Genomic DNA, 16793 nt, shown 5'->3' on the forward strand with positions numbered 1-16793 from the left:
ATTTGGATTCATGAAAAAGAATTAGAGAACTACTCAGCTATTTGAAACACGGTGGTTTAAAAAGTAAGAAAGCAAAATCAAGTAAATAGCTATTTTAATCTGCCCAATACTGCAGCATTAATCTGTCCCCAAATTCTCAAGCTCAAGGTTTTGATTGTTTTGTTTGTTTCTTTGTTTTTTTTTACTTTCTTCAGGTATTATAGGTAATCTTGTTAAAGTTCTTCTTTTCGTCATCCAGCCCCCATAAAGTGAAAGAGAGAAAAATTCTCTAATGAAACCATAATTTCTTTTCATTCCCTGAGAACGATTCTGAGTAATTTCTAAAAATAAAAAAAATAAATAAATTCGCAAAAAAGGGTCAGGCAAACTCCCACAAGACAGGCCAAACTCCAAACTGAAAACATGTGAGTTACTCTTTCCTGAAAGGAAGGAAATCAACCTTTTTAGGATGTCAAGGAGCATAAAAACCTAAAGCTTCAGAAATTTATCTTCAAAAATGGAAAATAGTGTCCCATCCCCTCTCCCCCTCCAAATGGACTGATACCAAATTTGAGATCTGTGGAGAGTAAAGGAAGTAAGCAGCCTTTAATATCAAAAAGAGTGCCAGCTCACGTACTGTCCTCTGAAAATGTCAATTTAAAGCAGTTAGTTTAAACTCCTTCCTAAAGAAACCAGCCCAAGTAAGTTATACTTTACTATCAGGGTAGTAGCATGCTTGAAATGGTTACAAAAACGTATATATGCAAAAAGAAAAAAAATTGGTACAAGCTCATTGAAAGCAATTATCTTTCTTCCAACATAATATCAAATATAAAAAATAATACAAGTACAAGTCTGCTTTACAAGCATGCAATTATTTATACATATGCTATTATAAAAACATACTTGGCCTCAATATCAGCTTTCTCCCGCACTGCTTGAGCCATCTGTTCAGTCTCAAAATATTTCTTTTTGCCTTTAGCTAAATCTTTTACTGTCTCTTGTAATTCAGCTTGGATCCTTGTCAACTGGTCCACGCACTAAAAAAAAGCATTCAGGAAACAAAACATTAATTTTTTTTGCATCCAAATAATACTATCGTCATAATTTTACTACATTTATTTATTACATTTTACATGGAATTACATTTTACATGGAACAAAATGGTCTCCAAGTCACTCTTGGTCAATTATTCATCCCTTTCTTTTAAAGCTGATCAGAACATAAAATCATTTTTCTTTCTTTCTTTCTACTGCTGTTTATTCAAATTCAACGATAACTTGCAAATTAAACAGAAAAGTTCTGAAAGCTTTGGATGAGGTAATTAGTTGAAATAATTGGAATACAATTGGGAAAAATCCAAAGGCAATCTACTGGAGGTGATACAAAAAATAATTAATCTTTCCTTCTCTAAAATTTACAACATAAGAGAAAAGCTTCCATGTAAAACACAACAACACAACAGCAACAATAACCATTTGATAAACATTATTTTAAGAGCTCATTTTTCTTAAACTATTTCGAGAGCTTTTCAACAAATAGGGTTATATCAGAAAGCAGTGTCGTTCACAAAGAAAACTTAGAGGCTTAAGATGTATAGCAAGCTAGTCAAGGAGTGAAAATAATTCCACCCATTTTCCATATGACCCAACCAGTGTTACGACATACATTTTAATGTCAAAAAATAATATTCAAAAGAATAGCAGAAAAATTACTGTACTGGTTTTGGCTGGGAGAGTATGAATTTTCTGCATAGTAGCTGGTATGGTGCTATGTTTTGGATTTGTGACCAAAACTGTGTTAATAACACAGGGATATTTTAGCTGTCGCTGAGCAGTGCTTACACAGTGGCAAGGTCTCTTCTGTTTCTCACGCTGCCCTGCCAGCAAGTAGGCTGGGGTGCACAAGAGAGTGGGAGGGGGCACAGTGAGGACAGCTGACCCTAACTGACCAAAGGGTATCCCAGACCATACAACGTCGTGCTCAGCAATAAAAGCTGGGGGAAGAAGGAGGAAGGGGGGGGGAACACATTCGGAGTTAGGATATCTGTCCTCCCAAGTCACTGTTATGCCTGATGGAGCCCTGCTTCCCTGGAGATGGCTGAACACCTGCCTGCCGGTGGGAATGACTGAATGAATTCCTTATTTTGCTCTAGCTAATAAACTGTCTTTAACTCAACCCACAAGTTTTCACACTTGTACCCTTCCAATTCTCTCCCCCATCCTGCCAGAGAAGAGTGAGCGAGCGGCTGCCTGGGCTGCACTGCTGACCGTAGTTAACCCACAATTACCAAAATGTTCAGCAGTTCTTCAAACATCCTACCAGCTTCAAAAAAAATTTCTGGGAAAGGATCTATGTTAAACAGAAAGAATCTACTTAAACCACATGTGAATTATCAATATTTAGAATTATACTATCTTTAAAAAGAGATTTGTAAAGATTTTCTTTTACCCAAACTAGCTTAAGTACATATAAGAGTGATAGTTCAATGCATTTATATTTAATTATAGATATTACAGACTAGATGTGGTCAACGAAGGCTCCAGGCAATACTTAGAGGCAGAGCCTCAAGCTAGCTTAAGGAAACCAGTTTGCCTTTCAATTTGCCTTTCTGTCCTTCAAAGACCAGACCCAAGGTCCCACCTCTTTTCACACCATTATCACATACCCAGCTTCTCCCATTCAAGGTGCCACATGTTGTCCTCTTACTGAACACCCCTCCTAAACACCTAATGTTTTTCATTACACTAATTATTAATGCATGTAACCTCTTTTACAAGCACTGCAAGACTAATAAAGCGATGTAATCTAACAACGTAACATTAATTTCACAGTATTCAACAATTGTTAAAAGTAATATCCAGCCACCTGCAAAAAAGAAACTTTTTGTTTCAGTCAATAGAAATTGCTCATCTTCCCATCACACAATTCTGCTCTCACTAAAAGTGTCAAATTCCTTTCTGGCTGTAAAGTACGTAAAAATTCATATAAGTTCACACTAAAACCAGTATTTGATGTGGGCAGAGCAATAAAGCAATGGGCTCCGTAAGGTAAGCTTCGCAGTGGGTGGGTGGTTTGGGGAGTGGCTGAGGGCAGGATTGGGTTTTTTTGAAGACCCCTGAGTGTATGATAGAAAAACGAAAGGTAGAAAAATCTGCATATATTGGACAGCTGAGAGAGACCTAAAATCATTTCAAAAGGACTAGGTTTTTGCTACATCAATTGGTATTTTGATCCCTGCAGTCTCCTGCCAGCATCAAAAAATTAAAATATCAAATAACCCCAGTTGTTAACACAATCATTTTAAAAGCATAAAATAATCTTGCTTTGGCATCTCTTAAGAATAAAAAACTGTCAGGAGACTGGATGCCATTTAGGGGTTTTGGGTTGGCTATACACTGGTTGTATGTAAAAAGCTGTTTCAGAGAGCTGACGGAGATGATTTCTTGATGCAATGCCTCCATGCAGAGCGATTTTATTCTGTTTGCCTTTCAGTCTTCTGATACAGATCCGTGCGAACGTCTGCAGTGGTGGCCACGACATCTTTCCTGAAGATGCCTGATGAATGTACACTGCAGCTCTCTGCCTTGTCTTCCAAGGCCAACGTATGAAAACACACATCACTTAGGGGATAAGCTTACAAGGTCTCTGGGGAAAGATAATGGCAGAGGGGGCTGCTGCCCTCTAAACAGCCTTCTCGTCTGTGTCCAAGAGCTGCTGAGTGAGGGCAGGGGATCGGTTTTCTTAAGAGGTCAGACGTGGTCTACAGGAGACACATTTATTACCCCTGCTCCAGAGTCATCTTGCAATTTAGCAATATTTTTCAGCAAATTATGAAGAGGTTTTCTGAAATTGTTCCAGTTTAGTATTAAAATGGGTCATAAAAATGAAGTTTCTATATGCTACCACGTCACGGAAGTAAAAGTTTACAGAAACATCTGGAAAATAAAGATGACATCTCATCAAGAGCAACTCAATACCTACTGCAACCTTGGAAGGAGACGCTGTTTCTAATAGAAACTTGATTTTAGATGGGCATTCCAGTGTAACGTTACAAGTATTTTACTGACTGAATTTCAATTTTGATCAGCTTTGTCTGAATGGAGGTCAGTACAAAATATCATTTATCTGTTCGGAAATCCAAAGGAAAGGGTGACAAACTGCACTGTATAAAACAATAAATTTGTTGTGGAGGAAAATTAATACCACCAAGTGGATGGTTATTCCACATTGTAGAAAAAGTGTATCACTGTTAGAATACTTTGAAGCAGAAGTACCTCCCTGATAATTTTAATAACTTGTTCTGCTAATTCAAAAGTGCAGGAAAAAAGGAACCTCTATCATTTGCATAAATTTAAGGAAGTGGTCCCCACTTCTACTGCAGACTCCTAAACACTGAACTATCAGCACTTGCAGAAAGATAGAACTGGAGATTATTTACTCAGTAAGGATACTACAAAATTGCTACAGCATTGTTTGGAAAGCTTCACAGAAAAATGAAATTCCACAGAACAACAGAACAACATTAATAAAGTTAGTTTTTCCTCCAGAAAAACAGATATTACACGCTTCTAAGAGCTGTATAATAACTTGTTCAGAAAATGAGAGCTCATGTTACACTAACATCTATTTAGAAGTTTGTAGCCAAATATTTTACAAAATACTACTCTAGAATATATAACTACATAAGTTACTGTTAGTTGTCATCACTTTTTAGCAAACAAAACTGAAATGGTGTGTTGTTTGGTTTTGGGTTTTTTTTTCTTTTACCTTGAATGGATCGTTCAGCCTACCTCAAATTAAATGCAGAGGTGATGTTAATAAATATTTCTTCCGTACATTATTATTGAGCATTTATAACTACCAACTAATGCCTGAGAAAGTACCTTCCACAAGCATTTCTATTTCCCTCCTTATGTTATGTTTCATCCAAGGCACACACTGAGCATTTGAAAAGAATCATTCTTGAAAACTTCCAAAAATGTATGTTTGGTGCAGTAGTGACTTTTTGTAAACTATTCTCACTCTTTAAAACAGAAGGCTTTCTCCTTGCTCCAGCAAAATCCACAGAACACAAACACAAAATAATTAAAATATGAAGAGTACTTAAATACACATCACTGTATTTTTAAATTGTGTCTTACTGCCTTATGGAAACAGATGGAACCTAGCATTATATTTGAAACGCGTTCTGTATTAAGAGGTATGGTAGAGACCTCTTAAGACATAAATGACTTTCAAAGGCAACAACCAATTAAATGAAAGTCAAGCTTACTTTTTTCCTTGAACTACGCTATTTTCTCTGCATGGATTAACAAATCAATTATGGCAGCTTTTGGAATACTTACTTGTGATACCTTTACAGAAGGTGGCTGGATAACCTGAATTCTACGTCTTGAAGACTGCACAAGTCATTCCTTCAGGTTTAAGATACACCTTTTCTTAAAATCAGAACCTATTCTAATAAAACCCACTTGCAATTGTCACTGCAAAACCAATTCAATGTAATTGCCACAGCATGATGTTAGATTTGCAGATAGTTTTGACCAACTGCATATCACATTTTAAAAGACTCATTTCCAAGCAACTTTGATTTCAGATAACATAGCTCAGATCTTCAACAAGCTGGCTATTTACTTCTATAACAACATGCATAGGAAGACACTGAAAAGTACATACGTATTTTAGAAGTGCCATACTAAAAGATTTCTAATAACCATTTTTTTCTAAATAAAACCAACATAAGTTTAAATAACTTATTAAAGTGCAAATACCTTCTTCAACTGCTGTTCCTTAAAGCACCGTACAGTCCTGGCTGGTTCAGAAATTAAGTTTTTATAGTTCTCACAGATACTGAGTCGGGATTGGGCCACTTGCATCGTGCCTTCTAAAAGTGATTTCCAAACTGAGTACATGCTCCTAAAATAATGAAACACAGAAAGGTTATGGGAAGGAAGAAAGGGAGGCTGGGCAATACACTGAAAATACAGGTTGGTTTACATAATAGCAGCACAATTCTTCAAAGGATTGCTTTTAAAAATAAAGCTAAAGCACAGTCCTTCATGCTGATCTGACAAATACCTGCACTTTTAACAAAAGTTTTAACTGAAGTTTTACTAAAAGTAAAAATTTTCCCTCCTGTCCCTGCTTAGTGAGTGAATTTTGTGGCAAACATTTTCAGTTGAAACTGTTGCTCTAATGGAACAGACCCTACAGAATCCAGCAGCCAAAGCCAGACAATTTTTGATAAGAACATGGATTTTATGATTTTGGGCATCTTGCAATCAAGCAAATAGTTCTAGACTGCTAATCAATTTTGCCTCAGCTACCTGTAGTTTCTTCATCATGTGTAACAGGCCAAAGACAACAACTGTAGCTGTGTAGCTTTGCAGGGCCCCAATAATTTACAAAAGCTCAGAAGTGCCCAGGTCAGAAGGAGAAGGTGGAGCAGGGAGAGCGGGGGAAGAAGATGACAAAATGTCCCCTGCAGCTGGCAGAAAGGAAAGATTGCTGGAGCTTGCAGAGCCCAAGTACTTGGTGATAAGAAGGGAGGGGGCAGCAGGTATTTGGAGAAGACCTCTGGGCTCCATGGGTGTATCTGACGGCATGAAAGGTTGCTGAGTGGGGAGCAAACTGCAGGTAGGACAGGTCTCTGTGTTATGGGAGCATTTTATATATACTTAAGACTGATAATTCAGTTTATTCCTTCTCGGATACACAAGTGGTATGAAGGTGCTGAAAGTCCAAAACACAAATCTATCAACATTTTTTCCTGTTTGAAATAAAACTTGTCAGAATACAAAGAACACATTAAAATAAAGTATCTTAAAACTTTTTCAAAATATTTAGGAGGTACTATACAAAGGTAGGAGGTTTTCAGCAACTGAGTCATTTCTGTTTTCATGTTATGATCCACCTTTCATGTTAATGAAACTAAGTTTGTAAACAACTGTTTCTTGCTTTGCGTCCTCCTTGCTGTCAGATGTGATCTGTGATCTTCATGAAGAATGGCCTCCTGAAAAGAAATTTGTTGCTGTCTTTTCCTGTGAAGAAATCCACATGCTTATTACTCTAACCTTAAAGCTATTTACTAAGATATATTTTCAGATACAAGCATTAATACCCAAACAGGGTGCACAATTGCAGTTGTTGTCCTGTCTTGCCATTTTGTTTTTCCAATCTTCCTAAATTATTCAAATAATAAACATCTATTTAAGACTAATCCCAGAATTTCAGGGGAAAACAAAGCTTCACTTTTAACTGGCAATGCTCTACAACAAAGAAAAAAAATAACTATCTACAGAAGAGCAGTGTTTCATTGTTGAGTAAAATAATTATACAAATTGAAATTATAAAGACAGCTATTTTGAGATATCCAACTGTTAAATTACCTATAATCACTTCGTTCATCAGCTTTTATTCCAAGCCAGTCTTTCTTTAAGTATTGGCTAGCCAGCTTCTGAATGCTCTGTTAAAAGAAGGAAAAAGAGAAAGTTAAAAATAAGAGGTACCTAAAGTAACATTTTTACTGCTGTATCAGACAAATTATAACCTGACATATAAAGAAGCAATCAATCTATAGTATTAGCAAACTACTACATTGCAAGACTGTTATTTTTACCCCTTTTTATATTTTTGTTTGACTTTAGTTTCTGTTGAGGACAATTAATGAGTTTCATGTTAATATTTTAAATCAGAGGGACTCTAGCTGAGATCGACACATGCACACCTCAGCTCTGAAAGTATTTCTGCATGTGACTAACCCCTGTGAGACCAATAGTACAGAAGATGTTTGAGCAGTGTGTGGCAGAATCAGAAACAGGAATATTGCAAGAAAAATGTCTCATAAGACATAAGACATAAGCTATAAGAATCAAGATTTTTATTTATCTGAATGAGGACATGGGGTTCTGAGAAGCAATGACATATCTGGCCATTTATCTGCCCAAACCGAAATGCACAACTTTCATCATTCATGGTTGCACCGTTATCAGTGAATCAAAGAAGCTCTACTGCTCACAGGATCAAGCCTTTGCTCAGAGGATTACAACAGACTAGAGATTGAAAAATGCAGTTCATTTTTAATTATTAATGTTAATTACACTCTTTAGTCTCTATGTTTCACTTTGCACCGTCTTCAAAAATCAATAACAACATTTTCATATTCAAGCTCAGAAAGCAGCAAAACCAAATTTGTAAACAATGCGAGGCAGGGAGAGTCGCTGTAGCAGCAGTCCCTCCTTTGGCTTGTAACCTCTTTTAACAGTATATATCACTTATGAACTGAGTACCATCACATGGAAAAGAGGATGTATATTATCCAACTCATGGAATTGGATGACGGGTTTATGAACGCTGAGCAGCGTTCCCCCTTCTTCAAAAGAGCCATCACCAGAGAAGCACTCTCCAGCTTTTGTATAAAAGTCTACTTAGCAAAGAAGTGGGAGACCTGAGTTGAAATTCCCTTTCCAGCCAAGAAAAATCAAACCCGCAGATGCTGTCCAGAAGAGTGTATCCTGGGGAAAATCCTCGATTGAGACTTCTTCACATCCAACCCACTCAATGAGAGGCACGGTGCAGCATCATTTGTTTACATTTTCCATACTACATTTAAGATGCTATCACCTGCTAGGGCAGCCTTTAAGTTCTCCTAGAGAAAAATATCAGAACTATCTCAGAAAGCACAACCAGATTTCATTCTTGTCTTACCAGCCCATTTGATGCTAAAATTTACTACCAAGCTTACAATCTGATTGACACTTTCACATAGAAAAATGTTAATTGTTGCTAACACATCATTAGTGGAAAACTTAGGCTCCCTCATATTAAATATATCTATTTCACCTTAGAGTCCAACTCCAACTGCTCTGAACCAGTCTGCTGAGCTGGGTACCAGTTTTCAGTGTTAACAATGCGTACAGACAGGTTTATGCTAATAGTCCTTGTGAAGCTAATTTCTTAACGCGAAACTCATTAATAAGTGTACCAATATGCTGCTATTTCCCATTCCAAGCTTCCGCACCTTCCCAAGTTACCTTCCCTGATTTCCATTGCACTTTTTGCTCAGTTAAGGGTCATTTTCAAATTCCACGTTGGTATTTCATTCTGACATGTTCATGTATACAGTCAGCAATACTTTCCACAGGTAAAGTTATGCCTGTAACCATAAATTCTTGCATTTCCATTGCAGTTTCTTCCATTTTTTAAAAAAATTCATGAATTACATTAGGTAGCTATTAAAAATTCCAGATAAAAGGAAAAATAACATTTCCTTTAACTCTGGCAGAGGAATTTGTGATGAGATTTGGAACTTTATTAGGTACTCCCACCTGGTGCTATTTTCATGTTTCCATCCCTTCTGTATCACACTCTACCTACAAGATCTGCCCTAAGATGCTGAACATCCACAAACACAAAACTAACTATGAAAAAAGCTAACTGGCAGTTAAGGGCAAGCTATGCCAAAATGAAAGATGTAAAAAAGTCACAACAGGGATAGATAAAGCCATTTTTGCACACAGAAACCTTATTACTGTTGTCAGCGAATCAACTATAAAACTAGCGCGATTATATGAGCTTAGCCATTTATTTCCAAACTGAACAAGCTCATCACCGAAATCAATGAAACATCAAAGAGAAGGCTCCAGCTGCATGTCAAAGGTGTCTGATCATTTAGTACCCATTCATGAAAACCGATAAACCAAGCGTTGGCATTTCATACAAAACTGCTGTCGGCGAACATATAGTTTTTAATTAGACCAGTACAGTAGGTTTGCTTTCTTAAAATTTATGCTGAATGTAACTTTTTTGTATGAGATCCTCCTTGTTCTATTCTCAATAACACTTCTTGTTTTGCTCTACCGAAACAAAGATACCACTGTTGGGCTCAAGCAGGGAAGTCAACTGATTGTTTAACCTTTGGCATCGCCCAACTTCACCCACAGCCTAGGAGCGTGCTTGTTTTTTCCTCAAAGGTGCACATTGATCATGTTTAACAGGCTTGAGATAATTATATTTAAACACAAGAATAAACTTGTAGAGAGGCAAGAACAGAAGTCCATGCAGAATGCTCTCCTGATTTCAGTATTGTTTGATGGCACATTTCCTTATTATTTGTTTAAAAGTAACTTTAGAGAATGGGACAGAGCTTCACTGAGTAAAGGCGCTATCAAAAATTACAACATAAATCCCCATCCAAAGTTGAGTGAAATCCATAAAACCTCTCCTTCCTCTCAGTTTCACTGGGCTACAGACAGCCGGAGTGTCACGACTTAAAATCCTGTCCAGGAGAAGCAATATTGCGAGGTCGGTGTATCTGCATCCCCAGCTGCCATGTGGCCCACGAGCCCTGTGTCCCAGTGTGCTGGGCACCTCCATGTACCGCGCAAAGGCATGGGCCTGCCTTCAAAACTTTTGGTATCTGAAGAAACACTAAAACCATTTTTAGTATAAATAAAACCACAATTCACCAAAACTACAAGAACAGTCTGCTCTGAAGGCTGTCAAACAAGAAGGTTTTCTGATTTAATTTTTTCCACTTCATTCTATGGTGTATATCATTGAATTTGAAAAAAGTTCAGTTATTTATTTTTTTAATGGTAATGACAATTGACTTCTTTTAAAGTACACTATTTTTAATCAATAATTATTGACATGAAAGGTCAAAAATGTCTGAAATCCCCTGCAAGCACTGTGCAACCTCTGCTCACCCTTTGTCAAAAGAAACATACTTGGTGACTTTGCTTGTGCATGTTATTAACAAATTAAGCAGGATTTAGAAATAGCAAATATAAAACAGTGTAAACAGACCGGCTGTCACATAAACCCAATTTTAATTCATCTGAAGAAGACGCATATCCTTCCTCCACGTCTTGGTTTTCCCTTCCTCCCCCCATCAAAATGCATGTTATATCTCTATGCTACAAACACATTAATATTACACATTCATGGGTACTTCAACTGTTTGCAAATCTGCCTAACAGATGGATGGATGGGACATAAAATTGTGTCAATCAATCATCCAAGGAATCAACACCTATAAATGAAATTCTGCTGAACGGGAAGGCCATCCAAAAATCAGTACAGTTTCACGTATGCTCACATTCATATTTCCCTGTGCTGCAGCTCCTATTTGATGTTCCCTATTACCAGATCTTACCCTCAAGTCTATTTATTGGTATTTTCTAATAATGCCAGTTGTGACAGATATTGGGGGAGGAAAAAAAAAAATTTTAAATGCTCTAATACTAACAGAAAGTAATTACCACCAGAAAAGGAAAGATGTCCCAAATTAAAAAGATCACTGATAGAAAAGTATGCGTCTTTTTAAAAGGTATAGGAATGATGCTTTTCAAAGCAGTCCTAAGAACTTTATCTGTAATAATTGAGAGGTGCTGATGACAGCCAGGTCCCCTAAAACCTATTATTGATTGCAGAAAGCATGGCAGACACTAGCTGATGTAACACTGCATTTTGGAAAATATCTGTCAACCAGACAAATTTAGTGCTCCTTTTCATTTAGGTGGTTTCAGTATCTTGCATCATTTTGATCACTTCTCTTTATCAGAGCAGAATCCATCAACCAACCCCTTATAACTTCCATTTCTACAAACAGATCTACACTCTGCTATTACTGTTGCATTAAAAAGGAACCTTGAATTGAGGACAGAGAAATACTGTCCTCTGAGTTATCTCTAATACTCAGCGATCCAAGGAACTCCAACATAGGCTGTAAGCAAACGGCCCAAATAATCCCTCTGAGTGGGAAAAAGGAAATGGATGGTAGAAAAAGCCCAGCCAGAAGGTAAGGCCTTAGGCACACGCTAAATCTGAGGCTGGCAGATGAGAAGGGCATATGGACAGCAGCTGCTGTAACAAGCCTATGATTGAAAAGCCTCCTCCAGCCATGCCATTTGCAGCGGTGCTGGGACCTTGAAACAGCCAGCAACGGAGAAGATACAAAGGAATATTAAAGCAGGAGAAGAGGGGTGAGTTCCTACCTGAAGCCAAGTGTGAGTTGGGAGGATGATGTCCTGTATGTTTAATATTCATTAGCTACTACATGATGTTAATACACTATTATTCTAGTTTGAAGAACAACTTTTCCAAGCGCTGATCACTGACAAGAGACAAAAAATAATGCTTTTTTTTTTTTCCCCACAGATGCATGCATGGCAATTTGCTTGACTGATCCTCGAGATCACTGCCTTTGTATTATGTGCCACAGCAACAGCTTTCTGACATTATTTTGTTTACTAAGTGACATTACTTTGTTCGCTAAGTACTCTTCTGGCAGGCAGACACTCCACAAGGGAAAGGTTTTTAGCATCTCTTTACTTGACTTCTTCTCTGCAAGGAATAAGGTTACTCGCAGTTCAACTGACTTCACAGAAGTTTGGAAGTCAGTTGTACTATTCAACACCTGCAAATTAAGGCGCTCTAATAGCAGCAAGAAAAAGTAATAGTTTTGTTATGTATAAATTCTTATTATCAGACCCATCCATTGCTTATGCATGAGCGAGCTTTGTTCTGTTTTGTTTTTAAATGAAAAAGAATGTTCAGTAATGTTGGACCATTATTACTGTGATTTGCATGTAAGATGGAAAATTTTAGTTTATTTCAGTACTTCTGGTTCTTAAAAAACAAAATTGAGTTACATTAAGACTTTCTTGCCGTTGTAAAAACAGCAGTTGACTGATATCAGATATTTTTAAAATCACATTTTTAGTTGCAGGACAGTAAGCATGGCTGAGAATGAAGAGAAACTGCCATATACAGAGAATCCTCCAAAATGAGAAGGAAAAAAACCCACACAACTGAGCTATGTGAAATTTCTCCATTTTGAATAATGCTTCTACTACAAAAATGAAAAAAATTAAGATGCATCCAAAAAAGACATTTCAGATGCTTGTGCTTCCCCAATGTTCTCAGACTCTTTTCTTAAATCAGTAAGATTTTACATGACTTTAGCTAGCTCAATGAGTCTGACTCACTGAAACATCGAAATACATAGTGCCAAAAATTTTGTAGACAGCTTTATCAATCATACAGATGTTTTTTGTTTTTTTTTCACAAGCTTGAAGAGTAACTTGAAACGTATTTTATGCTGTTGCCAATCTCTTCAAAACATTTGGACAGGGAGAAGGGAATGTGTGGGAGCGGAAAATGCAATGCAGTCTGCGTGGTGAGAAGAGGACTCCAGTTCCTGAATACAGAACAATTTAGTCTCAATATTAAATTCGAAGATAGTTATTAAGTGTTCACAGCGATTATTTAAAGTGGTATTTTATTTACTAGAGCTAGATTGAATAAAACCTTTAACAGTTTAATGAGAATGAAATCGGTTCAGTACGGACTCAATTCAGGGATTCCATGCAGGATGTGACTTGGTCCACTTTACATTATAAGCTGACAACAAAAACACTGTCAGGCACAATTATTTTGCTCGGAGGTTACACAGGGCCTCAGGCAACGAGACAGTGACTAAAGTGCTGCTGCAGCACAAATAAAAATGAAAACAAACCACAAAACAGGCAGCACATGGACTTCTACAGCACATCCTAATACTTTCTAAAAGGCGCAGATCAAAACTATGCTGGGACTGTTTATCTGCATTGCCTTTAATATGGTTAAACGACCGATAAAAGAGGTTTCCGTGTGCCTGCAGCATCAATTGTAAAACTCCCCAGAAATATTATGAAAGGCTGGTTATCTAATGTAAAGCTGCATCTCTAATCATGTTGCTTCTCCTTCCTGGAGATGGGGTACTCCTTCCTACCATTAGATGATTCCAGTTCCAGAAAATACCGAGTTTCATTCTTTCATTCGCAATTTCTTTCCAAGCTGCTTCATTTCTCTTTTTTTTTTTAATATTTGAAGCATGACAGGAAGGCAAAGGAAAACAAAGGGGAAAGCTGAAAAATTAATTTATAGCAGTTATATATCACTTAGAGCACTCTTGCAATCAGGTTTAACAAAGGAGGTGTCAAATCTCTTATCCTTCATGGGTTTTGTTCATTTGTTAGGTTAAAGTTAAAGAGTTAAAACCATTACTTCACTGGAAGCATGTCAATTCTTTCCAAAACATCTTACTCCTGGAGTTTATCATTACTTTCTATATTCAATCCTTAAAAGGGATAAAAAAAATACGAAACAAACCCCCAAGAACTGCTTAGTCCACTTGTAGAAGAAGTATCTGTGGGATCCTGCAGAAAGGAAAGGCAGAAGGCCATCTACATGACAGTCCCCCAGGTTCAAGGAGGAATGATCCTACACCAGTGAAGACCATTCAGGAAAGATTGTGGAATCTTATCCCAATCCCTAACTATTTTTATTCTAATGTGGCTAATATCACTTACTTCAATTTGCAGCACATTATGCAGCAGATAAACCAAAAAAATTACAACAGTCTTTTTATTGTTTCAAGACTTCCTTAATGCTTTAGAGTAAACATGTGCCTCTTCATTCAAACCTAAATTTTTCAGTCTTGATTTGTAACCTGCTTATTTTCTTTGCTGTTGATTTTCACTGCTCTCCTATGGCCTCTCTCCAGTTGGTCCAAATCTTCCTTGAAATGTAGCAGGCAAAACTTGAAAGACAGTATGCTGATTTTTCAAGCTGATTTTGAACTTCAATACTGTTGGCAGACACACCTGCCACCCATCCTGAGTCAGTATCAGTAAATTTAATAAGCATACATCCTATTCACTCCTCCAGGCTATTAATGATAACGCTGACTACTACCAGATTAAGGGCAGGCCCTAAGAAACCTCATTCATTTTAGCAAAGAACTATTTGATATCTAAATGATTTTCCAAATGTTCTTCATCACTGTTTTGTCATTTTATCCAGACCACACTTCCCTAGCATGCGTTTTAGACCACCACATGAAAGAATCAATAACCTCCCTAAAGTTAAGACAGCCAGCACCTTCTGTATTTACAGACCTGTTACCCTGCAACAGCAAAAAAGAAGTCAAAACATCATACCAAACTGGTGTTAAGCGGTTTTTCTTAACACTACTATTTGTTGCTGCAATGCTTTTCTAGGAATTTAAACTAACCTGAATGATACATAACTTCACTCTTCCTCCATCAGCACTCCTTTTAAAAAAAACCTGGCACTGAGTTTGCCCCTTTTTTCAAAGTTTTCAAAGTTTTCAAAGACAACACTCACAGCTTTAAGACGGGAAATTATTGGAGGCTAAATCCTCTGCAACCAAGCTGACTGGACCCAGAGCCAATTCAGACTTACCCATCAAAATATCCTCTAACCTATTATATTCCTGATCTTTCATCAGGCCAAGATAGATATATAACCTAGGGATTAATATGAGCCAATCTACAAACAGTGCTCTACTTCACTTGGCAGAAAATAAAAGTTGGAAATTTCTTTATCTGTGTATCTCCATTATTAAGATTATCCTGACAGATTAGTTAAACAAATTTTAAGTAATAAACACATACTTTACTAAGCTTCAAACTGTTTGCTTTTTCTCCAAGTTCTCCTGCCTTTGGCTTCCAAATCTTAGGATTTTAGGCGCTCAAAAAAATAATTGTCATCTTCATGATGTGGCACCATGTCCATAACTAAATTGCAGATCCTTCCAACTCTGAGCAAGTTACAAACTAGAATAAAACCAGTTACAATGACCAAGCTAAGTATTCATCTATATAAATTATTTTCACTTGCTGAATTACATATTTTAAATTGCTAACCTAGAGATATGTTGCCATTCAGAAACATTCCAGGTTATTTTTAAGGCCTTTTGCTAAATTACTCAAGAAAAAAAATCTACGTTGATGCAAAACTGTCTTACTGCACGGTCCAGTGAATATTTCAACATATTTTCTCTTCTGAACCCAAACTGTAGGGTTGCCTCACTGGTATTGAGAGCCAGCTTCAAGTTTAGGGACTCTCTTCTTGCAGATCCAGCAATTTCTAGCTCCGCAACCTGTGAGGAGGTACACACATATGCCAAGCAAACAGACACCCCCCATCTCTCCGAGACACCAACAGAAACAGAAGCAGGCTGAGCAAAATTACCCTGCAGTCTTGAAATGTGGGAAACTGCCAAAAATTTTTTTTAGTCTTCAAAATATAAGTAGCTTGCGTTTAGACCATATACATTTACTCTTCCCTATACTTGCAATAACTTTTTCTAGATTGTGAAGCTGTTCTTCATAAACCTAAATACAGTGTCTTTTTTCATAGCTAGCTTTCTTAAAATCCCTATGAAACTGTTAGAAAACCTCAGGAAAGGGCAGAGCCTTAGATTATATTAAACAAATTCAGAAGGTTCCCACCACATCACTTTTCTGTGTAGCTGAAAGCAGATTAGCAGCTCTGGAGAAGAAATTTGTTTGCCTCTTGGTTCCAAAGTCTATGCTTCTGGAGCAAATCCCCACTCCTAATAGATAAACCAAAGTCCCGTATAGTATTACTGAATGGGGTACCATTGCTTTACACAGTTTCATATAAAGTAGATCTCTTTTCCATCATACTGCACTAGACAATACAATTTTTGGCTGAGTTCATTTTACACTTTTAAGTAAACTTTTACCAACCTTTGGACCTTGACTAGCACATCTAGAAATTAAAGCCTCTGAAATCCATTTAGTATTCCACGAACATCCAGCATAGAGAATGACTGATGAGATTTTGTTAGATGAACTGCTTTCTATCAGCAAGTGTTAGAAAGTGTCAGGTGCCACACTGCAACAGAAAGGCCTGCAGAATCCCGTATCTGTAGATGGAAGATATTTTACCTTCATAGCCCACAAAGCAGAAGTAAGAAGTGCCAGCACTGTAATTTA

General features: G+C 37.2%; 1 protein-coding gene across 4 annotated transcripts in view; it reads right to left on the reverse strand.

Moving 5' to 3' along the window:
* Positions 1-16793, reverse strand: part of FCHSD2 (FCH and double SH3 domains 2) — a 163735-nt gene that overhangs the window by 68587 nt on the left and 78355 nt on the right. For all 4 annotated transcript variants that reach the window (XM_030042981.2, XM_030042985.2, XM_030042984.2 and 1 more), the window contains exons 4-6: positions 7371-7447; positions 5754-5898; positions 886-1019 (exon numbers count right to left, since the gene is read on the reverse strand). In XM_030042981.2, coding sequence (XP_029898841.1) covers positions 886-1019; positions 5754-5898; positions 7371-7447 — 356 coding nt within the window. The remainder of the gene's footprint in view (positions 1-885; positions 1020-5753; positions 5899-7370; positions 7448-16793) is intronic.

The sequence above is a fragment of the Aquila chrysaetos genome, chromosome 19 (assembly GCF_900496995.4).
Source record: "Aquila chrysaetos chrysaetos chromosome 19, bAquChr1.4, whole genome shotgun sequence".
NCBI classification, from domain to species: Eukaryota; Metazoa; Chordata; class Aves; order Accipitriformes; family Accipitridae; genus Aquila; species Aquila chrysaetos.